Consider the following 24,021-nt stretch of genomic DNA (forward strand, 5'->3'; position numbering starts at 1 on the left):
CTCACATGCGGATTAATGCACAGGCTTCCCTAGGCTGCAGCCTAGGGGCCCCACGTGTGGAGGGGTCCTTGAATTGGTCAGATTATTTTTTAGAAATTTAAATACACGTTAATGGAAAAATTTATTGACCTCTATTGGTCCGTGGGGTAATAAACAAACAAAACAGCACTGATTGGGCAGACATGGGTCACCTCATCCAATCAAGCTCATCGATTCAATTTCACCTACCTACATCACCGGCCGTTACCTGTCAACCAAAATTTTGCAGCGGCAAAATGTCTGACAAAAAACCCAGCAGGGCACAGAAGCGAAAAGTGCAGCGGGAGAAAGAAAAAAGGGACAGAGAACTATTAGCGAAGATTCCCAAATTAACGGGATATTTTAAGGCTGCTGGTTGTTGGGGTCAAGAAGATGCGGAGGTGGAGGATGTTGACCGCGACCACCGCGGCTCGTCATCTTCTCAAGCTAGTGAGGAGGGTGAGACAGCGGGCACATCCACTACAGAGCCAGCGGACACATCGGTTTTGACCGCCAGTGTCCCGGGAGTTAGCCACAATATGCTAGCATCCGCTAATCTCTCTGTGAGTGCATCACCTATTGCTGGGGGCCCACATAAAAAATAGCCTAGGGGCCCATGACTACCTTAATCCTCCTCTGATCACACTCCAGCATTAGCTTGGCCTTCATACCATTTCTAACCCAGTGACATGTACACCACCCTGTATGCAGAGCTACTGTATGATTACAGCCTCTTAACAGCCCATTTACACTTACTGAACTCACTATACACTCGAGGGAGGAACAGCCAGAGATGTTGTTATACTTAAGTCATCGCATAAAAATGTACTTATGAAGAGATTGGGTAAACTGTCCGTAGGGATTTGTGAGCAGACAGGAAAGGAAATTATTCTTAACGGAGCCTCAGTTTACATTCTTTGCATCAACCAGATGAAACCAAGGTCACCTGATGTGGAGGAGTCTGCAGATGGCCTTTCTGTGAATCCAGAGAAGACAACAAGCTGTTCTGGCCTTGGGTAGTGGGCTGCTGATATGGAAATGTACCTCACACAAAGGATGAGGGGGTTTTTTATCTCAGTCCTCTTCTGTGTGGGAGGGGTAAAGTCGGGGTAGGCAGGAGAAGGTTTAAGATCCTGGGGTCCTATCAGTACCCCATCTGGTGGGTAACAGAGGAACAACTGCAGCAAGACTGGAAGATGATTTTAACCTGCCATTTTCATCACTGACATGCAATAGTTTGGATTGGGAGCTGTGCACGCAACTGAATAATAGATAGTGAGCTGTTACATGTGCACTTTATTCAACAAAGGCTTTGTGTTGGCCTGTTTTAGGATTTTGTGGAATAAGAAGCTCAAAGGATCAGCGTTATTTATCCTCAACTTACAGCTGAGGACTCACAGGATAAATCTGAGGGGTCGCAAGATTATTTATTGGAGTGGGAAGCAGTAAAAACATGTTTATGATGTACACAAACTCATGCTTTATCCTAGAATAATCTTTTGTCTTTTCTCTTGTAAATTACGGAATATTTTTTAACCTTATTTATTCAAAGAAAGGAGGAGAATCAGTCTTTGTTTGAGCTGATTACAACTTAAAACTGATGAAAAAAGGTAGCCATCTTATTCTTAACAGGATACCTTGCGCGAATTACGGGCGCAACTTCCGTCGCATCACTTCACTTAACCGGATCCGGCCTTTCCATGGCAACAGGACGCTAATCCTCTTTCTTAGGTCTTTGGTTCAGCATATCATTCATTCATAAAGCTTTTTTTTATGTATGTTACTTCCGCCGATCACCGGAAGTAACATCCATAATCGTTTGCCTGGTAACCTCCAGCTTCCCCAGTGACCTCCCCAGGAAACTCGTGGATACATTATTTTGTTTTAGGGGCTCTTAAGCTACAAAGTATTGTTTCTCTGTTGTCACAAAGCCTTTCTTCAGTGTTCTGGTGTCTTCTGGCCTGTTTATAGGAAACATACAGTAAATCTGAAAGAACCTCAGCCTATCAGCGACTAACAGTCGAGTCAACCTGCACTGAAATCCCAAAACACATTACAAGTAATAGTCTTTTATTAAGCTACAGTCTAATTTTATGGTGATATGATTCACAGGGGTGTGATTATTTTTAATTACAAGCTACATGGAGTTTTACTTTTACACCCCCCAAAAACTGCAATAATCTAATAGTGAATTTTATTGCGAAATTCACCCCAGATCTCACATAATTATCATCATTATTGCACATTATAGTGATACAGTGGAGGTTATGAGGTGATAATTGAAATTCACAGATGTACTATGAATATCAATTGTGGAAGACCGTTTATTTCAGGAAAAGCACAGACAATGTAAAAATATTCCATTTCAAGTTTATTGCCTGCATTTGAAATCCTGTTTAAATAAAGGGTTAACAATTTATAGAGTTAGTTTAAATCAGTGGCTGCCAACCTGTGAGTCAGCCCCCCTCTTAAGGGTTACAAGATAAATCTGGTGGGTCGTGAGAAGATTAATGGGAGAGGAGAGAAGAAAAACACTTCTTCAGTCTTTGCTTTTTTAAAATTAATTATTCAATACTTGTATCTCTTTGGACCTTGAACTGTAATTTTATGGAAAGCATGTGAAAAGATTAGAGAGGAAATCTTTCTTGAATGGAGCTGCTAACAACTCATAGATGGACAGGGTTTGACATCACAAAGATTGAGATCAACCAGTTTAAACTCAAATAATGTGCAGTAATTTCTAAGTGTATCAAATCTTATATATAATGTTAAAATGTAGCTGTACGGCTGAGCTAGCTAGCTAATGGCTAGGAGTCAGATGAGAACATTGATACCAGCTAAAACAAGCAGTCAGTTAGCTTTGCATAGCAAACAAAGTTTGCCTACCTTGAGCTAACTAGCTAATGATAGCCATAGTTAGCAGCAGTTAGTGGTTACTCTGGTGATATGCTGTACCCTGTTGCTTGGAGTATGAACGCAACAGGCTGCCAATTCTTACATATTGCACCTTTAAGGTAGGCCTACTTAGTTAAATACTAGTAGATGTTACATGTTCGTCTTGCTCCACGATGTGGACCCTTACCTCTTTTTTTAAAGGGGCAATATGTAGCTTTGGAGAAGAACTTCCATAACTGAATAAATAAGCTGCTCTCAGAGGAAAATAAGGTCCCCAGAACACTGTTTGAAGCTACATGTAGAAAGGTGGCAGGGTCCGCCACATATAAACAAAGTAAAACAGGATGAAACTGTGTCGTCCTTTAAGGTCATTTTGTATATTCAGTTTATTCAGTCAAGAAAACGAAGAGAGTTTGTTTATTTAGTTTGTTTAGGCATAATAATAATAATAATAATAATAATAATAATAATAATAAAAAATCAGTAATTGAAGTTCTTTCTCTTCTGATTACAATTTCTACCCCAGAACTACATTGCTTGCAGTGCCTCTTTAAACACATTTTCAAATTCAATTTCAAAACAATTAGGCTACAAGTATTGACAGTTAAATAAACAAAAGCCTTGTAAAGCTTATTTATGACTTCACGGCTTATTTGTTGGTACATTGAGAGACTGAATGTATTATTTGACCTAGAATCAGCTCATTTAACTTGTAAATGTTGAGCTATGAATAGAACATTTAGTCAAAACAACAAATTATTTGATTAAGTAAAACAGAGAGATTTGAGATTTCCTGTCACATTCAGTGATTAAAAACATCTTTGTGCTACATGATGTCCACTCAGGTAGACGGAGTGATGCTGCAGCCCTCAGCGTGCACCACAGGCTCTGATTGGACCTGTTCTGGTCACTGATTGGCTGTTTCAGATTCACCCTTCACGCGATAATTCTCGGTCACACGCTGAGGGAGGTAATCAATCAATCAGCCTCGTTAGCCTCCAGCTCAGGAGCAATTCGCTTCGTGGCACTTAACGTGGCTTAATTGATTATTAGTACGAGTTTATTGGTTTTGAGTGGCGATGGAAGAAGACTGTGATGAAGACTTCGGTAAGGCTGACATTTAAAATGTGTTATTGCCTCGCTTTGGTTATTTTCCACAAGAGAGACTTTGTGTCATTTAGTAAACTTTAAACGACTTTACAAAACTTTCTGGACGCATTTAAAGCCGATAATCTCTCACATGAGGTGCAGCTCCCCGTGTTGCTCGGCTCCACAGAGACAAATTAAAGATTTAAACCTGGGTTATTAACATTCACGACCCGGTGTTTTGTGTAGGTGTGGACAGGTGAGCTAGTTTAGCCGCTGCTAGCCGTGCAGAGTTAATTAACGGTCAGGTGAGGTGGCACGAGGCGCTCCACAGCTGGGACACTAATTAAGTCACTGCAGACAACAGCTCCTCCTGAGGATGACGTTTATCAGGTTGTGTTCAACCCTGCAGGTCACCGCATGACTCATGAAATATGAAAGACATAGCTGCTACTACATTATCAAGTTATTTCTTACAGGAGAGGCCCCTCTTTTAGCTGAGGTGATCAATATTTACAGCCTCCAGGGCTTCAACTTTACAGCTGAGTAAGGTTGAATCCACTGAAATAAAGTCATATATATATATATTTATATATAATGTGTGATGCAATAATATATAGAGTGTGAAAAAAACATAGCCAGGATCCAGTCAGTGCCTCAAGATGGTTCAGTGTAAGTGGAATAATTGATTAGTAGGATGAGAAATCGTTTTAAAGACAAAAATGCCACAAACTATTATTTTGAATTTCTTTGTACCCATGGTAGTAAACTGAATATATTGGTTTTGTACGGATGTTTGTTTTTGTCTTTCTCTTTTCTAACAGTTTAAAGATCAGAACAATAATCAGTTAATTGACAAATTAACAGGTTTATTGATACTGAAAAAAATAATTAGTTTTAACCCTAGTTCAAAGCCTGCCTCACACTTATAATATTAATAAGGTTATAATACAAACTCAGATATATTTATTTTTCCCAAAACTGAATAAACAAGCTGTTCTCAGAGGAAAATAAGGTCCCCAGGACACTGTTTGAAGCTAGAAAGGTGGCAGGGTCCGCCAAATATAAGCAAATTAAAACAGTATGACATTGTGTTGTCCTTATAGAATGAACAGTCTGTTTATTCAGTTTGTTTAGGCATAAAACAATCAGTCAATGAAGATCTTTCTCTTCTGATCAGAATTTCTTCTCCAAAACTACATAGTGCACCTTTAACAGTCAAAAATAATAAAATCACTGTCCACTGGGTTTGTTTAAATTGATGCTTGTGATTCCTCCTCGGAAGCTCATCCCACCAAATTCCCCTTTAAACCTCCCTAAATGTGCATGAACTCAGTAGCAACTACAGCCCTGGATGTGAATGCTACTCTGTCAGAGGGGCCTCTCACAAAATGCTGCATATATCATTTTAAATAAATCAGCAAATGCCAGTGGGGACTCATTATGAACTGGTCTGTGTCTGTAGAGGCATTATAAGAAGAGGTTTTGAGGTGGAAACATTTGAGACTGAGTAAATCACAATTGTAAATTCTACTTGTGATAAACCAAAAGTACTTAACTCACCTTCCAAGCCAAACTAGAGACATGGGGAAACTCAGTGTCCTTCACATGAAGATTAGGATGGAGAGAAGGAAGACAGGAAGAAAAAAACTATAAGAAAATATCTCTAATAATAATGAAACATTATTCTGATAATTGACATTCCCAACATGCACACAGAAAGACAGATACATAAATAATTCTATCAGGCAGAATGTAATGCACATCACTGTGAAGGCAACAGAAAAGTTTTAAGGCTGCTTTTAAAAGTAATGAGTGTCTGAGCACACCCCGAGTCTTCTGTCCTGAACTTAACCTCACTTCACAGCAAGAATACAAGTCAGATGAACTGAGAGGTCTGAGTGGTTTATGTCCTTTAGGCATATCTGACTTATGATCAAAACCTTGCCGTGTTTTTCCATCTGTAGTTGGGTTCATTTGGTCCACACCAAGCGAAAAAGTTCAAACACAAAGTTTCAACAGACTGACGGGTAACTCGTTGATTGGACAGTTTTGGCGATTGTCATCCTGCATCATTAGTTTAGTGTTATTAGACTGCAGATCTACTGCATGGTATGAATAATGACCAATAGGTAGCGACGGGATGAAAAGGCGTCGTCTTGTACTTTAATGATTCGGGGCTCACTGATAGACTTAATGAAGTGACAAAGTACACAGAGTAGGGTACAAACAAATGGTTTAAAATGGTTGAACCATGGTTTGGATTGATAGTCAGAGTTTTAGAGACAAAGTGCTGATAATTATAACACACATTATGTCTGTAATTAAGTGGTCCAGGCTGTACAGATCGTAGACAAGAGTAAAAAAACAAATTCCTTCTCACTTCACTCTGTTACAGACTGTCCAAGCCTTCTGTGTGAGGAACTGGAAGACTTGGAAACAAAGAACGGCCGAGGGATTATGGGGAAGAGGAGGAGGGATGGAGAAGGGGAAGTGTTTAATCAGAGGGAGGATGAAGAGGCGGGAGGGGAGACAGGGAGTGAAAATAAGGATGGGGAGGAGGAGGAGGAGAAAGAAAAGAAAGTTGTTGTGTCAGAAAAGGAAGTGATGAAGACAGAGGGAGAAGAGGAGGAGGAGGAGCAGTTGAAGCTAGAGAGTAGGCAGGGAGCGGAGGAGGCACAGGAGGTGCAGATGGAAGAGAACAAGATTAAGAACAATGAGGAAACAATCGCTGATATACAAGGGGACAAAGACACAAAAGGTCTAGAAGAGAGCGATGAGAAGAAAAAGAGTAGGAAGAGACGAGGTAAGAAGCAAAGTGAGCGTGTGAGAAACAGGAGAAGTTTAAAAGATGTCAGAGAGCGGTTTGAGGAGGAAAAGAGCAGTCAGACACAGGAGGTGACAGCGGTGAGCTCAGAGGACAGCTCAGCTCTGTCGGAGCCTCCCATTGGACTGATGAACAGCTGTGACCTGTCTGATCCTGTCTATCTGGGCTGTGGGGGGACTGGGCTGTACTGCCCCCCGGTTCCTGTTCCCCTGCTGTACTCCTCACAACCTCCAGTCCCGATCCAGCCTGCACCTGCTCAGCCCCACGGGACGAAAAGGCCACACAGCCCTATGCTACCTCACAGTCTCCCTCAGCAGGGCCCACAGCCTCTCGAGGTGAGAATAGAGTGTCACTGTGTACCAGCCGCACACTGTAAACAAAGGTAGTGAACAGCATTGCACCTGAACTTATTTCCAGCACATTTTAACTCATTAACACACATTATTCCCCTTTATTTGCCCTTTAAAAGGTACTCCACAAATTAATTACTGTATTCCTTTAATATTGTCAGACTCACAATGGACAGTTTAAAATATGCATCTAAACATCTCATCTTTTTTGAGTACTTTGTGGTTTTTATATGTCTGCCTGCCTGTTGACATATTATGTAAGCATAAAGCACAACTGTAAAATATGCAGTCACAAAATTTGACAGAGTTTAAAAATGGGCATGGTCCGAGCAAGGGTGCCAGAACTAGGGAGGTAGGAAGTAGGAAAAGGGGCTACTGGCTCCCCACTGTGCACCCCGGGCACACATTTATGTTAAGTTGCGGATAACTGTATCACAGTTACAATCATTCCTGTCAACTGTAGCGTAGCTGTTGTTTTTTGTCTGTCTGCAGACAGATTTTTTCACTGCGATAGCGTCACGACCACAAAACATGCAGTCACTAAAGCATAAAGTGTAGTTGCAGTTGTGTAGTTGAGAACAAAATGAAGGCCAAGTTGAAAGACGGAGGATCTGAGCAAGGGGGCTGAAAGTCTGTCAGAATGTGGTGTCTTCACTACCCACAATACACAAGATGGTGAATAGTTCAGTCTGAGATTCAGGTGTGTTATATGAATAGCAGCTAATGTAGCCTCGTGCCACCGGCCTCAAGCAGAGAGAAGAGGAGGATACAAAGAATTTGTAAGCTCACCCTTCTAACTCCAAACCCTTGGACAATTTTTTCCTTTTCATACCCAACTGACGCAATTTATCAGAGTTTGTGAAACTCCGTCTGGAGTCACGAAAGGCTTTCTATACAACCTTTTCACTTATGCGGTGGTACTCCCAAAGACCTGTAAACAGACTTTGATGTGTGAATTTGGTGGAGTTTCCCTTTAAGTGGCTTTAAGGTTATAAAAAGATCCAACTTCAGTCTATTGCAGCTCCATGCAACAAACTCAGTTTTGGGTGACATTTTCAGACACTTATGAATGCAATTATACGTTTGTTATAGAGGGCAATCGTGAATGTGGTGTTATTAATATCAATACAATATATTGAGAGGTGTTAGAAACAGTATTATAAACTTTTCATAATATAATACAGTCCAGTACAGAACCACCACTAACAACAACCTCAATGCTAAAACATATAATTCAATTAACACCTCTATAACAGTGTTAAAATCATTAAAGTAGATTATATGGCAGTTGTATCAGATCACATCAGATTGTACGGATGTGAATTATTCATTCCAGTTGAAACATTTTGATGTCTGCTGCCTCATTTTGGTTCATTTCATCTTAGACCCAAATTCAGCCTGACAGATTAGAGATATTTGGAAACTTTGGGTAAATTGCGGGGAACTTGAAAATAAACGTTGTGAATAATGTTTGATTGCAGAGTAGCATGACAGACACTTGTGCATCTTCTAGTTAATATCTCCATGTTACTCATTTGTCACATATAATTACAGTGTGATGTGTATGAAATGATTAACACCTACAATCTGCTGCAATATTAATGATGTAGTTGTGAAAACAGCCTCCTGATTTAAATCTTTGGCTCAGTGTGTGATCTAGTGTTATATCAGTGGGCGAAAGACTTTCATTGAAGCGTTGGAATAAGCACATGCAGAATCTGATCATGTCAAACCATGTCAAATCGTTAAATCTAACTCTGAAAATATGTGAGGGGAAATTTATAGCATTAATTTATCATTATTTGCCAGTATAACTTACTGTACCTACACCATGAAATTTGCCAGTAATCTTTATTTTGTAGGAAGGCTCCGTTCACCACCCACAGTCGCAGATAATCATAAAGTCATATTATGAACAGCAAGAAATGTCAATTTTCCTGATTTCAGGCTTCAACTGCACTCGATGGAAAAATAAAGCAAGCAGAAAAGCAAACTTAAACCGTAAAATAAAAACATGCCTGTTTAGCTATAGCTTGTCCTGGTTGTGGATAGAGCCAACCAATACAGAGAGTGTTTACAGCGTTTCACTGACGCTGAAACAATAAGTCAATTAATTGATTAATTAACAGGGAATTAATGGTCACTTATTTTGATAACTGTTTAATTGTTCAAGCCTTTTTTCAAGCCAAACAATGGCAAATTAAATATCTTTGGGTTAAAGACTGTCTGTCAGACAAATGAGGCAATTAAAGATATGATCTTGTGCCCTGGGAAATGGGCATTTTTTATATAGTCCAAACAACTAATTGGTCAATCAAGAATAATTGCAGATCATTTGAAGATGAAAAAATCATTACCTGCACCCCTCGAGTGTAGATAGCATATGAGAGGTGCATAGACAAAACTGGAAATGAATTACTTGGTTTTTGAAGTCCTGAACCAACTTTTATTTCCAGAAAATCTTTGTTGCTTTGCCTTCCGTGGGCTGAAAAATTCAACAGTGCCCTTTTTGGTGCACTTCAGTAGTGTTTTGGCAGACGAAGATCCCTGCTGGCTTTTGGTTTACACCTCAGTTTTTTTTACATCCTCCAAAATTGTGTTCAGCTTCAAAGAAATGTGATTATTCGCACTTAACAATGCAAATTATTATCATTTTTAAAGGAAAATAACAGAGTTAATCAGACGATATTTGACTGAGTTGATGAGTACTGAGGCAATGTTTGTCTGGTAAATGGCAGATGGAGATAACCCAGGTCTACTCCACCCGGCGCTCCATCCGCTACAGCACCAGGGGTCGAGGTCGGGCCCTGAGCTTCTCTCTGCTGCCGGGGTTAGAGACTGTGGACAGCTGCCTGCTGCCACCTGCACCAAAGAAGAAAACACGAACACTCTACAGTACTGGTAACTGAAGTGTCAGTTTATCCAGGTGTGTTCAGGTTTCACTAAGCAAATAGTTGACCTACATTTGGTGTGTGTGTTTGTTTGTGTGTACATTTGCATATGCGTGCAGATCAGTTAGAGCATTTAGAGGCCTTGTTCCTGGAGGACCACTATCCTGATGCAGAGAAGAGGAAAATCATCGCTGCTGCAGTTGGTGTCACACCTCAAAGAATTATGGTTCGACAGCCATTTTCCTCTTTTGATCCTCTGAGAAATGTCCCTTATGAATCCTTTTATATTGCTTATTTGATGATGCAACTCTAAGAACAGAGAGTACTGCTTATCAAACAGGGAGTTAAGTTTCACCTCACTGTCTTGGACTCCCTTCTCTCTCCGTCACCTTCCATTTTCTCACGACCATCCTCACATTTTTTACGGTATTTGTCCACATGTTTTTGTGTTCCAGGTCTGGTTTCAGAACCGCAGGGCAAAATGGAGGAAAGTGGAGCGCTCCATCACAGCGAAGGTTGAACACAGACAGAGTAGAGCTGGATACAGCAGCAGCCCCACACATCAACAAATCAACCCCACCCTTCCCACACTGGCACCTAACAGGTATCACAGTGTCATCTCTGTGTTTTTGTAGTTTCTTTGTCCGCACATGGTGAAAATTGTTTTTAAGCTGTGATTTGATATATTATTTGTTATGTTTTCTCTCTTTTTCAGTAAGGGAGCTCCCTCTTTTTCTGGTCACTTTGCCACCAAGGTGCCTCAGCTCACCTCTGCAGCACCTTCTTTCCCCACCCTGTCCAATCAGACCGTGCCCTCTTACAGCAACCTGCTGGCCAGCCTCAACAGCCCAGGTGTCTAAATCTTCATTTATTGACACATTTTTTTAAAATGTACTGCTGTATGATGCATTTGGTCATTGTGCTTGATAGTTAGTATTCAAAAGCAGTATGGTTTCTGGGGAACTATGCTATTTCCCTGAATCAACCAGAGTCAGGATGTCTTTGTTATTTCTTTGTGTGAAACCAGAGGTTTTGATAAATGGTGAAATTAGCTACATTAGCTTAATTAATTAAGGTGTAAGTGATTGAGCAGCATTCAAATGACGCTTTCTCCACAGCTGAGAGTTTAATAGTCTTTGCTCAGAGGTCTAGCATTAATAATCTTTAATTAATTCACATGTTAGATTACATTTGTTGTGTGCACACAGCCTGAGGTTGTGTTCAGATGAAAAAAATGCAGCTCCCTTGTTCTTGTTCATTTCAGTGAGACCACGGTGTATGGGGATACTGATGCAGAGGGCATCAGCAAAACAACCACAGGGTTGCCTTGCAAAGATATGAAACTGCTTAAATGTTCTTTTTGTTTTTGTTTCAGCAGTTGTAAAATCCTGTCTCATAGTGCAGCTATAGACATGCTAAATACATACTGAATGTCCACTAAGGAGAACTGAGAGGTCCCACTGATAACATCAATGCCCCCTTAGTATTACCATCTGTTTTTTCACAATAAAACAAAAGTAGTGGTTGGTTGGATCTTAGTCTGAATTTTATTTTGAATACTGAAATAAGTGGCTTTATTTAAACTACCTTATTTACAGTTTGTAGTTGTTAGTGTATTTTCCTTCTATAAAGTTCCCATTGAACAGCTTGTGGAGTGCTATTTCCTTTGGCATAGTATGGTGTATCCTGTAAAAACAAACAGTTAGGGAGGGACTTGTTATGGATATTGATTAGCATTTCAAGTAGCCAATAGTGCTGAAGATGTGTTGCGCTCCTTGCCGTGGAGCTAGCGATCTGCTGACTCTGTCCAGACTGGCAGCTACCAGTAAACACAGCCAGACCAGGACAGAACAGCACAGCCTCAGAGAAGACTGAGGCCAGTTTGATGACAGAGAATACCAAGGTGGTTTTGTTTCCAGGTTTGACTCAGAGCATACCAAGGCTCAGTCAAAAAATAGGATCGCTAACTTAGCTGTGAGCCTAACTGAGCTAACTAGCTAAGGGCAGCTTCATTTAGCAGCAAAACTACTGGTACTGGTAAAGTTCGGTAATCAGGGAGTCCAAAACACTCCGCTCTTCTGGGCCATGGTTCCTTTTATACATCCATTGCACTGTCGTAAAAATTAAGAAAGCATTTATTGGATGCAAAATTAGTATACGTCCCCAAAGTGCAGGATGAGTCATCAACACTTTTTATTGAATGTTTCTAAAATACCATTAAAAATACCTACAAAACTACTTTGTTTTGCCATTCTTGGGCCTGATACTGGCATATTGGTGAGATATAGAGCAATACCTTTGAGATAAAAAACACTTAAACATTGATTTTCACTTCATGGGAACTTAAAGAGAAGCTTTATCTCGATTCTGTAGGAATCCATGCTTTGAGTTCAGCCAAATTTAATCTCAGTGCTCAGTGAACCCTTCACACTGCATGTTAAGAACAGTAAAATTCCCCAGAAACCAAACTACAGTATCGCTTTAATCTCAATGTTTAATCTCTATGTATAATCTCCAAGGCCAATCCAGAGTGAGAGATGGGGGCCAGCACCAGCTTTCATCTCAGGGGGGGTTGGCAGAGTACCATCCTCGCCCCATGCACAGCCCTCCCCCCCTGCGCCGAGCCAGTCTCCCCCTTTTCACAACGACCTACAACCCCGCCAACCCGACTCCACCTCTTCTTAACACCCTGGCTCACACCCCACCTCTGTTCCTGGATGCTGTGGAGGCTGGTTCCTCCTTGGCCCATCGTGACTCCCAGTCTCTGCAGACAGACACCAGGTCAGCTCAGCTCACAGCCGGCTGTGACATGAATACTAGAAGATGATTTGAACAGGGACAACGAGTACAAGAGATGACAGGAGGACAGTGGGTTGGCAGGCTGCAGACACGAGCAGGGATCCTGTGAAATACTGATATAATGATGCCTCAGACAGCGCCTGTAATAGTGGGGAGTCAGTTTCAGCTGGCGCTCTGAAATATCTCTGAAATCACGCTGGGAGACGTCTCAGTTGCTTTGTACAAAATTATGTTTGTTTGTTAGATGACATTTATGAATCACAGCACTAAAAGTCCCCCGGTGCAAGACAACACAAAGACAAACAATGAATATCAAGACATTTTCAATCTGGTCCTGTTGTTAAAGTTAGAGGGTCAGTTCACTTAAATTACAACAGAACATAATTTCACTGGTACGACTTTGAACATAAATAATAGTTCCTTTCAGATCGGTGGACAGTGTGTTCTGTAGAGTAACTGGGACATTCTGTCTCAAACAGTGCGAATAGTAATAACCCAATGACTACCTGCGATGTTAGACATTATGAGGTAATTGAGAAAATGTTTGTTTTTGTCAAGCTAGCGGCATGTCTCTGTGGATGGCAGTGTTGGTTGGTCAATCTGTTTTGCTGGACTGCCATGAAAGAGGATGAACCCTGCTGATTTTGGCCTTTCCCTGACAGTCAAAGTCAAAGTCTTCGCTTAAAAAATTTACTGATTGGCACAAAGTTTATCATCCTCAGACTTTACCTCTCCCATCACAATGAGGTTTTAAGTGAAATATTCTTACTACTGTAATAGATTGCCATGAAAATTGGTACACATAGAACACTAATGACATCTCCATCAGCCTCGTGCTAACATGCTAAACTAAGTTGGTGAACATCACTATGTTAGCAAAATTGACACAGAGTGATAAAAAGACAGATGGATTAAAGATGTATGGCTTTATCAGAGGAGTTTAAGAGTTTATGACCATATGGATCTCTCTCTAGTAACTCTCTATATTGACTAAATTCACAATATCTTGAAAAATATTGATACAACAGGGAAAAATTGACACAATATTGAGTCATAAAACTTAATATTTTTTATTAAAAGATAAACATAACAAGCGTTGGAGTGAAGACAGAACGAGTAAGCGCAGTTGATACAGGTAAATCGGTACGGTGTAAATATTCAAAACATCTGTGTTGATATTTCAATGTTTTTGACAACACTAGTGCACACACACAGATAGAGAGCAGTATGCTGTAATTTAACTAGCACATCATTTCCATGCTCGATGGTTTTTGTCTAACATAGCCACCATATAGTACACACAAGTAAGATTTTCTTTTCTTATAGAGTTTGTGTCCTGAGTACAGAGTAGCTCTTTTGTTGTTGTTTTTTTTAATATAGTATCATAAATCTATGTGCAGTATGCATTGTTGAAACTGTTTTAATACAACAGTGGCACCTGAGCTGACAGGATTGCAGTCCAGTCACTGGAAACAATCCTCACTCCACTAGTGGAGCGGAGCAGTAAACAACTCACTGCGTGTGATTGGCTCTCATCTGGTTGTTGCTTGCGGTGGGTCGGAGGATATTTGCATTAACTAGAACTTTTCTCAGCTGTCCCCCAAGCATCTTTCAAATCTCAGTAGCTCAGCTGGTGGTGGTGGGCTGCAACACAACAGGTTCCAATCACAATTAACGGCAGCCTATCGCTGTCCCTGCTCTTGATTAGGTATGTGTGAACAGCCCCTAAATCTTTGGGTGAACTGACCCTGACCCTGACAGGGAGATGATATGAGTGATTTATAAAGTAATCATTGTAAAAATATCACAGATTTCCTTCTGGACCCCCTTTTCCAGATAAAAATGTTGTCAGTCATTTTTGACAGTCCTGTCACTGCACAGCCTTCACCTAACGTCTCCTTGTGTGACTCCTTTTCTCCTTGTTTTGGAACAGAGTGATAAAAAGACAGATGGATCAGAGATATATGGATTTATCAGAGGAGTTTAAGAGTTTATGACCATATGGATCTCTCTCTAGTAACACTCTATATTCATGGTGTGTGCGCCTGTGACTAAATTCTTCTTTGTATCGTCCTCAGTTCTTTGTTTGACTTTGGGGAGAAGCTCGACTATCTGACTCCAAGCCAGCAGAACACCAACCTCCCCTATCAACTGCAGACCTCCTACCCCACCAGCCAGCCCCAGCATCAACCTCAAGCATCTCTGCCCCGCATGGCATACCTCACCCCCTCCCCCTACCTCACCCCCAACCCCCCAGATTCTAACCCTACCTCCTACCTGACCTTTGGCCCCGGAGGAAACTCCACTGGCATGGTGACCTACTCGACTGGAGGCCACGCCTACTTCCAGTCCCAGAGCACAGGGCAGATCCTGCTGCAGTCAGCCGGTCATCATGGTGAGTCACAGGGATGACATTTGATTTATTTATATATGGAACCAAATTTTAGATTTATTTAGATATCCATTAATAAGGTACAATAAATATTCCAGTACATTTTAAATGTTTTATTTTTATGCTCCGATGATGGCCGTGGCTGGGGGCATTATGTTTTCGGGTTGTTTTTCTGTCCGTCTGTCTGTCCCATTATTGTGGACACGATATCTCAGAAATGCTTTGAGAATTTCAACAAGTTTGACACCAATGGTCACTTAAACTCAAGGATGAACTGATCAGAATTTGGTGGTTAAAGGTCACTGTGACCTCCAAAACAGGATAAAATGATGGAATGATGACATTTTATATCCAAAAGGTCAAAGGTCAACTTCAGTGTGACTTCATAATGTTCTACAAAACATGTTCTGCTCATTATTCAATGCAATAGCTCAGGCACTGCAACTGGACCGACACAACCATGAGGCAGTAATTCCTGTTCTTATTTGTTTGTGACATTGTAATATAACACCTGTATAAAAACAGAGAACCTGGTTACATGAACGCACACTGGCCTTGGTGTTACAGTCATGTTGAGTGTGGAGTCATCGAGCTGCAAAATGTTTTTTTACCACTGTAAATTGCCATTTCAAAGTTTTCTTTCAATTATTATCATTAAACACAGGATTTCCATGGTAATTGTAGTTATAATTAATCAATCCAACTCAGTTTCTGTGCTCAAAATGGCAAAAACCCTATATGTACGATGATACCCATGAGCCAGTCAAAAGCTTCCTTGATGCAGTTGGGAATAAAATTCTACAAAATTAACCCAGAATCTCAAAATGAATTGATTTGACATGCTGAATGTATTATTGGGTTTATAAAAATATAATTTTAAGGTTCAACTGGCCTAAACTGATGCATGCAACAGAGCTTTTAAGCTCAATAATTAGGCGCCCTAAGAGATTCTGATGACTGTTTTCCAGATATATTCTAGTTGTTAATCTTTTATACTGATGATTTAAATGTAACAGTTTCACAATCAAGTGCTCTAACTGCGTAGTCACCGAAAATTGTCTATTCAGTTCTTCTCTACTTCTTAATGACCCCATAAAACTCTTCCTACTCTGCTACTCTGCAGTCAGCTCTCGAGCAAAGACCACAACCAACATGCAAATATAAATGTTTATTTTGGCATTAGCATTTAGCCTTTTTATTGATTGGGTAAACCTGGACAGTAAACTACAATCATTGCATCCCCTAGTTTAGTGAAGTAGTATGGGAACTTGTCCTCCTGTGCTCTTATTGTCTACTTAATACTATAATGTACACTTTACTTTCATACATTTGGACCTCATACGAGTGATTGAATTTTATGTTTTCAATTGTGAACGAGAGAGAAGCTTCTACCATACCAGGGCTTTAGGTTGGAGGTGGTACTATGTTTGTGTCTCTGTTTGCCCTTCTTGTGCATTTGTTCATAGAGTAAAGGGCTATTTCACTTTCACAAAACATCTTGGGGGAAGCAAGAGGGAAGACATGATGCAAAGGTCCGTAGCAGAAAACAAAGCTGGAAACAACGAATTGCGTAGCAGGTGTCTGAATTACTCAGACCCCATGACACCCCATTATAAGTGTTAATTGAACTTTTAACGAAAGATTAAAGATGATACTGACGTATAATCTAATCACACTTACACCCTAATTTTTATCTACTAAAGCCTAATGAAATTTGACACAACTACATCACCCATGAAATATGTGCTATTAAAATGATTCAAGAATTCATTTGAAACTTTGTAAAATGACAAAAAAGCAGCAACACAGATTTAAACCAGACAGGTCACAAAATTAAAAATCTGTTGAGCTGCTCCACACAACAAAGCGATCCATTTTCCCCCGTTATCCTCCTTCATACCGGCCGTCAGTCAGAGCCTTTGATGTGTCAGACTCAAATAATTCCCACCACCAGACAATTGCATGAATGCCGAATGCGTACAAAGTACAAATAAAGTGAATTAAAAACTCATTCCTTACTTGTTGCATATTTATGCATTGCAATAATAGAGCTCATGGCACATTTGTACTAGCCTCATGGCACACCATCAACCACTGGCTTATGGGGACCAATGAGAGAAGAGAGAAAAGGGGGAGTCATGGTGAGGGACAGAAAAAAGGGAACAAACAGGAATGTAGGGCAGGTAGGCATTTATAGACATATTAGAGGATGAGGTGTGTTTGAGATGTGGCCCTGCTCCTGAGCTAAAATACCCTCAGTAAAGTTCAACTGTCACATCTCTGTTTAAATCTGTTTCCTTGCAGGTGGGATCACAGCATACCAGTCGTACCCGTGGGGTAACATGTACAGTCAACCAGCCATCCACCAGCACGCTCAGTGCCCTTCAGCTTATCCTGCCAGTCTAGGAGGGGCTCGAGATCATCAGCCACCCTCCTCCACCACACTGCCTCCCCCATCATTCTTCTCCGGGGGGGACCACGGGCCCTCACATGCAAGCTCCCAGCGCTCATCACACACCCATACACACAACACCACCACCACCACAACCACCAGCAGCACCACTGTCCTCCCTCCTGTGTCCACCCTGCGGCCTTCTCGCCTCAGAGCAGAGATAACTCCAACCAAGGCTTCATCCCTACTGCCTTCTCAGGTCAGCCCTGCCTCTCCAGAAAGCCCTCCAGTGCCCCCTTGTGTCAAAATTGAGTATGACAGCCCTCGAGAGATTCATAGCCACTTCCACTGCGACTTCTCCCCCATACATTTTTGACTACATGTGTGTTTGTCCAAGAGTGTGTGTTTTTGAAGTATCTGTGTCAATGTGTTGTGTGTTTATGTGTTTTTCTGCATGTTCTATTTACATTACTATTGGGATGTTTTCAGTAGAGATATTAATGTCAGCAGACTTGGTCTAGGTTGCATGTGGCTTAGCTGCAATAAATGCTCATTGCTCTGTTAATCCTTTATTTAGTGTCCAACATATTTTTAGTTTTAATTGAGACAATTTTGATGCAGACCAACAGCTTGGACATGGAGGGGTGTGGGAAGTCGGGTAAAGCGTAGTTCTACACATCCTTTTCTAAATATGCATGCATGTTCACAAAAATCATGAACGTGTTGATTCAGGCGTGATGACTTACCAACACACAAATAAGCCATGATGACAAGTAACAAAATGACAGCGAGTGGGGAAAAAAAAAAAAAAAAAAATGTACTTAACAGAAAACTGCTCAGCATTTCCTATGTAAATAAACATTTATAAATGGTTGTAATCTCCTCTATAAGTAGAGGCTGATTTAAAAACATAGTTATGATGATATAAAAATATTTTAAATTTATCTTAATAGAAGTTATAACTGTTGACAAATATTGTCCTTGTAGCAACAGATTATATATTTTTTAAATGTATTCAATGATCTTAAAGGGTTTATAAATGCTAAATAGAGGGACTTGGGAGTTCACCCAAGCATGAAAATTCTGTCATTATGTACTCAAGCCCATGCTGATGGAAAGTTGGGTGAAGTTTTCATAGAGTGTCACAGCAAGTAGCTGGGGACTTCATACACTGCGTCTGGCATAATTCAAGTCTCCAGAACACTGGAGAACACAAACTGAATTAAAAAGACATTATTTACACCCTTCAGACAGGGTGCACGCTAACGCTTTCAGCTTAGCAGCTACAATGACGATTTTGGCTTTTAAAAGGTTGTAAATAACATCTTTTCCAAATCAACTTTGGATCTTGGGGCTTCTGGAGACTTGGATTACGTGGATGACGAACCCTTTTTTTTTTTTCTTCAGTTATTTTAGTTTTAAAAACAAGTCCCCATCTACTTCAGATGTTTAGGAGAATGCTGCAACAATGTCTTGCTGTGAAGCTCCAGAAATGTTTTGTGGAATATGAAACTTTAACTGACTTTTCTTCTATCAGCATGAGGTTGAGTAAATAATACATGAGGTGAACTTATCAAGTGTTACCCAGAAACGTAACTTGGTTACTTGATAAATAAATAAAAACTACAGATAGATCTCAGGAACACTATAAAGTTAATTTATTGCTGAATACTGAAACATATGATGACCTTGTGCTTATGATCAGCTGTAGTTAAAAATCACTATATTGTTCACGATAATTACTGCACAAATACTTTATTAATCACAAGGGAGATTCAAGTATAGACTGTTATAATCTCCAGTGTTATATGATTATAATTCAGCTTTTTTTACTTCATTTTATGGTCTGTTCCTTGCGGCCCATCGGCAAATGTACCAGTGCCTGGTAATGGACCACAGACTGAGTGTTGGGAACCTCTGATTCAAGAGAGATGTTCTGTTTATGTGGCTTCTATCAGATGCCTTTATGCCTTAAGAGGGTGCTGTTCCTTCATGTGAGATGACCGCATGCTGTGTTTGATTAAACAGCGTGTTTGTCAGCCCCCATCAGGGGGGATGTGTGACAGTCGCTAATCCGATGGAGGAGAGGAAGGGCGGAGTGGTTACTAGGGTAGAGGTATCCCAGACAATCACTGATACAGCCCAAATCCTTAATCTGTGTTGCCATCTGCTGTGTTCACACACTTACTGCACATTCTACTCTGTTTGTTCTTAGTATGCAAGTCAGTCATGAGGGCTTGAGGAAACCAAATCCCTGTATGAAACTCCGCCCCTGAAAGAGCTGAAGGAGTTTTCCTGAGACTAGAAAAGACGTCTGGGGACCAGCGTGTCATTTTTTTGCCCTCAGTGGTGAAAGTAAAACAAAAAGTTTCTTGTTTTAACTCTAGTTAATATTCCTGGTTCGTAGTCCTGCCGTATGTAGAAGTAAAGTTTGAAGTGAAGCTTGGATGATGATGATGTGGGAGTAAGAGAAGGAAGCGTTGGATGAGAGCGAGGAGGAGGTGGCAGGGACCAGGGGAGCACATAAAGGCGGGGAGGAGGGGAGACGGAGGAGTGAGGCAGTGTGTTGGTCTGGGAACGAGGGAGGAAAGCTGAGATGAGCTGTTGCTATGGGAGGAGGAGAGGATGATGGGTGGGCTCTGCCAGCAGGCGTGGGAGGGAGAAGACGATGGGGATGAGGGAGGAGTGTGTTCGTAGCACGGGGGGTTCTGGGATGAACAGAACTGTTGGTTATGTAACTGCTGTATTTGGGTTTTTAATGAACCTCTCTCTTCCTGCTCACTGGCTACTGAGCTGTTACTGTTGGCAGGAGGAGTGCAGCATAAACACACACACATACACAAATACACACACACATAAAAACTTCTTTTGCAGGGCAGAAATTTGTCAAACTCTCTTGCATGGAGAAAACACACACAACACATTCATTTCAGGAATGAAACCCAGAGTGTGAGAGCTCTATTCAAACTTAGAGTAGCAAAGTTTTCACTCTGGATTTTACTTTTATGAATGTGTAGGTGAAGCCTCTCATTTTGTCTTTCAGTGTAGTTTTTTTTCTTTACATTCATGTGTCAGTGAGGGGGCACGTGTGACTGAGGAGGGCTTCATGTCAGTTTAACTCGGCTATTAATTTTTCCAGGACTTCCCTGGTGTGAACAGAGAGGGCTCTGAGCACAGCAGCAGCGGAGCATGAGTGTGTGTATTTGTGCATGTATGTGCATATGTGAGAGTGTGTAAAGTACAGGTATGGGATGCTTCAGTTCACCCCGATCCTGCCGTGTCAATATTTACTCAGTATTCTGAGATTTGAAGAAAGGGAACTTGTTTCAATATTTATGGATGTGGTCGAACACGAAATCCTCGCAGTCTTTCCAAACCCTTTGAGTGCATGCACGCACACACACACACACACACACACACACACACTGCTTGTATACAGTCAAGCACTGTAGTTTATTGATATTAGTGGATAACGTTTATTGATTTAACTGATTGAGAGTGATAATGTTTGTTGTGGAACAAAGCTGAAACACGGTTTGGAGATCCTCCAGTCCTTTGCTTCTCTGGTTCAGCTGCCATTAGGATGTTGATTTGTGGTTTGGTTTGAAAAGATACAACAAATAGACTTGTGTTGGGTTTGGAATAAACAGGGAACACTGTGGAAAGTGGTTGGGGATAAACAACAACTTACTTGATAAAATTAATAGATTTTGCCTATTCAAATGTTGTGTAAAACTGAAGACAAACAGTGGAAGGTCCAGACTTGACAGAGATAAAATATCTCACCTAACCATGTTGATAGTCAACATGTTTACTGAAGGTGCTGTTATTTGAATGTGGCCTTGTATAAAAATGCCTAATGGCATGCAGTGTGACTGAGATGAGGTGTTTGTTTGTTTTAGACTTGTTTCCATTTACTCTATGGGTCTGGCAGTACTATTGTGATAAATATCCTCTAAAATAAACTCCGTCAGGTGGTTTGGCTTTTGGCAGTGAAGGAGGACTTACAGGAACATTTCCTTTTTCAGTAAAAAAGCAAATATGTCATGTCTTTATCTTAGATTTATATTTTGCTGCTGGAAAGGAAATGGTGGAGAGATGGTAAAACAGAAAATAACTGCACTTCTGTGGTTATGGTAAATATCTGATGTGTGTCCGTACAGCTGAGTATGAGGAAAACATTGGATTACTGTTAAAAAATGATGATATTAGGACTGGATGATTGGACCTTAAAATAATATCCCCATTTTTTTTAGGCTATATCACGAGACACAATATATATCTCTGTTTTGAAATCTCCACAAAAACACTTCATAAATGCTCGGACTGTGCTACAAAATCAAGTATCACAGTATTTTTGACCAAATACCTCGATATCATTATTGCGACGATATTGTAGGGATGACTGTCGGTACTTTCACACAAAATGAACACAATGAGATTTTGACAAATAATCATCAGTAATGTGGATATAAATACTAAGTGGGTAAAGGCAGGTATTAGAACAAGTAGGAGAGTAATCACTTTACTGTAATTCAGCCTTCAAAGCAGGAAAAAAAGACACTGATGCCATATCACAGTACAGTGTCATATCAAATACGATGTATGTCTCATCATGGTAACGACATAATATGGATATATTTCCCAGTCCTAGATGATATTAATCAACTACAATCTTGATAATCAACAGCTCTGGGGCTGCAATTAATGCTATTTTTTCAATTATTTATTTATATGCTAATTATTTATGTGATATATTTGATCTATAAAATGTCAGTCAGGAGAAAGAAGAAAGAAGGAGGTCATGGTGAGGTCTCTAAATGACTTGCTTTCTCAAACCATCAGTCTAAATCCAAATGTATCCAATTAACTATCATAGAAGAAAAAGAAAACTGGAAAGAAATCACATTTGAAAGCCTGGAACAAGTAAATTCTGGGAATTTTTGGTTGGAAATTGACTTAATTCACTATTTATCAAAAGTGATAACGATTAATTTACTGTTTTGGCTATAGCTTAAAAAAATGCCAAAGAAAAGCTTTTTGAAATGTGATTATTTAGCTTTTATCTTATTATAAAGTAAATATCTTTTGGTTGTCAAAACAACACATTTGACGATGTCTTGCTGGAGTCTAGCAAATTATTTAAAGTATTTTTGATTATTTTCTAACATTTTATTGACTAAATGATGATGAGGAATCTTTTGTGAAAGAATGTGTTAAAAAACTTCTATTTCTTTTGATAGCACATTAAAAACAGAGTAGTTTATCATTTTTATTAGTTTAGACAGTTGTCAGGCCCCAAAGTTTAACGCCCACGTCTCAACAGTCCCCCTCTATTACTGTGAGACTAATCATATGTAAACACACGGGATGAAAAATGACTGAATTTCATGGCGTTGTGAAATATAATCACAGATGCTGATGGATGCAGGTAAGGCTCATCCAGCTACCTGCTTATGTTTATGTTTGTCCTGCCTGCCAAGCAGACGCTGTTACATAACCCGTTTGTGTGTCCGTGTGTGTGAATCTACTGTAAGTTTGTGTGTTTGCATGAATATGCGCATGTTGTCTTATAAGCCAAATAGCCCATTCCCAGAGATGACACGCTGTCCAGGAATAACATCTTTGATCTCCAAACCATCACAACCATAACACATGCAGGCACACATGCATGAACGCACACACACACACACTGTTGATTTTACAGCTCGTTCAGTTCAGTAGGAAATATGTCTGGCTAGTTACTGTACAGCCTGAGCCCCAACTTCTCTTCCCCTCCCAGACTACCCCCTCAATTGCGGTTTGTTCAGGTCGGGTGTGTGGATGGAGGAAGGGGAGGTGTAGAGGAATTTAGGGTTGGGTCGGGTGGAGCGGGATGTCGGAGGGAAAAGAGGGGTCTCTATGTGGGCCTGTATGTGGACTCTATGGAGAGATTAAGGATGTGTATGTGAGCGCGTTGATGAAAGTGTGTTTTTCTACTGTGTTTACTCCACTGGGGCCCGCTGCCTACCTGACAGTGGAGAAAGAGGTGAGAAGAAGAGTCAAGGTGAAAGGAGGATATATTTTTGGGCTGCTTGCAATCTTTACCTTCTATTTTTATGTTTTTGTGATCTTTTCTGGGGTACAATTGATCTTAGTATATTAAATTCAATTCTGAGGCTTGAGAAATCCACAGAAATGCAAAGTAGGAAGGATGAAGGATGGAGGAGAGAAAAGTGACAGAAAAACAAAGTGTTAGGAACTGAACTGAGCTGAACTTGAATTGGCTCGTACACTCCAGGTTATACAGAAACGCATGCTTATGCAAAAATGCGCACACACATCCCAACGTGCAGGGCGGCGGGAACACTGTAGGCTGTGTACGGCGGCTC

The 24,021-nt window shown here is 40.5% G+C and overlaps 1 protein-coding gene across 1 annotated transcript; it reads left to right on the plus strand.

Annotated features, from left to right (window-relative positions):
- The first annotated feature begins 3,850 nt into the window (after nt 1–3,850).
- nobox (NOBOX oogenesis homeobox) lies at nt 3,851–18,222 on the plus strand. The gene is made up of 9 exons (XM_073463428.1): nt 3,851–4,020; nt 6,398–7,161; nt 9,915–10,077; nt 10,187–10,293; nt 10,523–10,671; nt 10,783–10,919; nt 12,587–12,848; nt 14,945–15,261; nt 17,563–18,222. The coding sequence occupies exons 1-9, from the start codon at nt 3,993–3,995 to the stop codon at nt 18,024–18,026; spliced, it is 2,391 nt and encodes a 796-aa protein (XP_073319529.1). The 5' UTR covers nt 3,851–3,992; the 3' UTR covers nt 18,027–18,222.
- Nucleotides 18,223–24,021: the final 5,799 nt, after the last annotated feature.

The sequence above is a fragment of the Pagrus major genome, chromosome 3 (assembly GCF_040436345.1).
Source record: "Pagrus major chromosome 3, Pma_NU_1.0".
Lineage (NCBI taxonomy): Eukaryota > Metazoa > Chordata > Actinopteri > Spariformes > Sparidae > Pagrus > Pagrus major.

What these genes read in the sequence shown, in the direction of transcription:
- nobox (XM_073463428.1), top strand. Translation starts at nt 3,993, where the DNA reads ATGGAAGAAGACTGTGATGAAGACTTCG. An exon ending in CCCACACTGGCACCTAACAG is followed by an intron (nt 10,672 to 10,782) that starts GTATCACAGTGT and finishes TCTCTTTTTCAG; the next exon opens with TAAGGGAGCTCCCTCTTTTT. An exon ending in GGCCAGCCTCAACAGCCCAG is followed by an intron (nt 10,920 to 12,586) that starts GTGTCTAAATCT and finishes ATAATCTCCAAG; the next exon opens with GCCAATCCAGAGTGAGAGAT.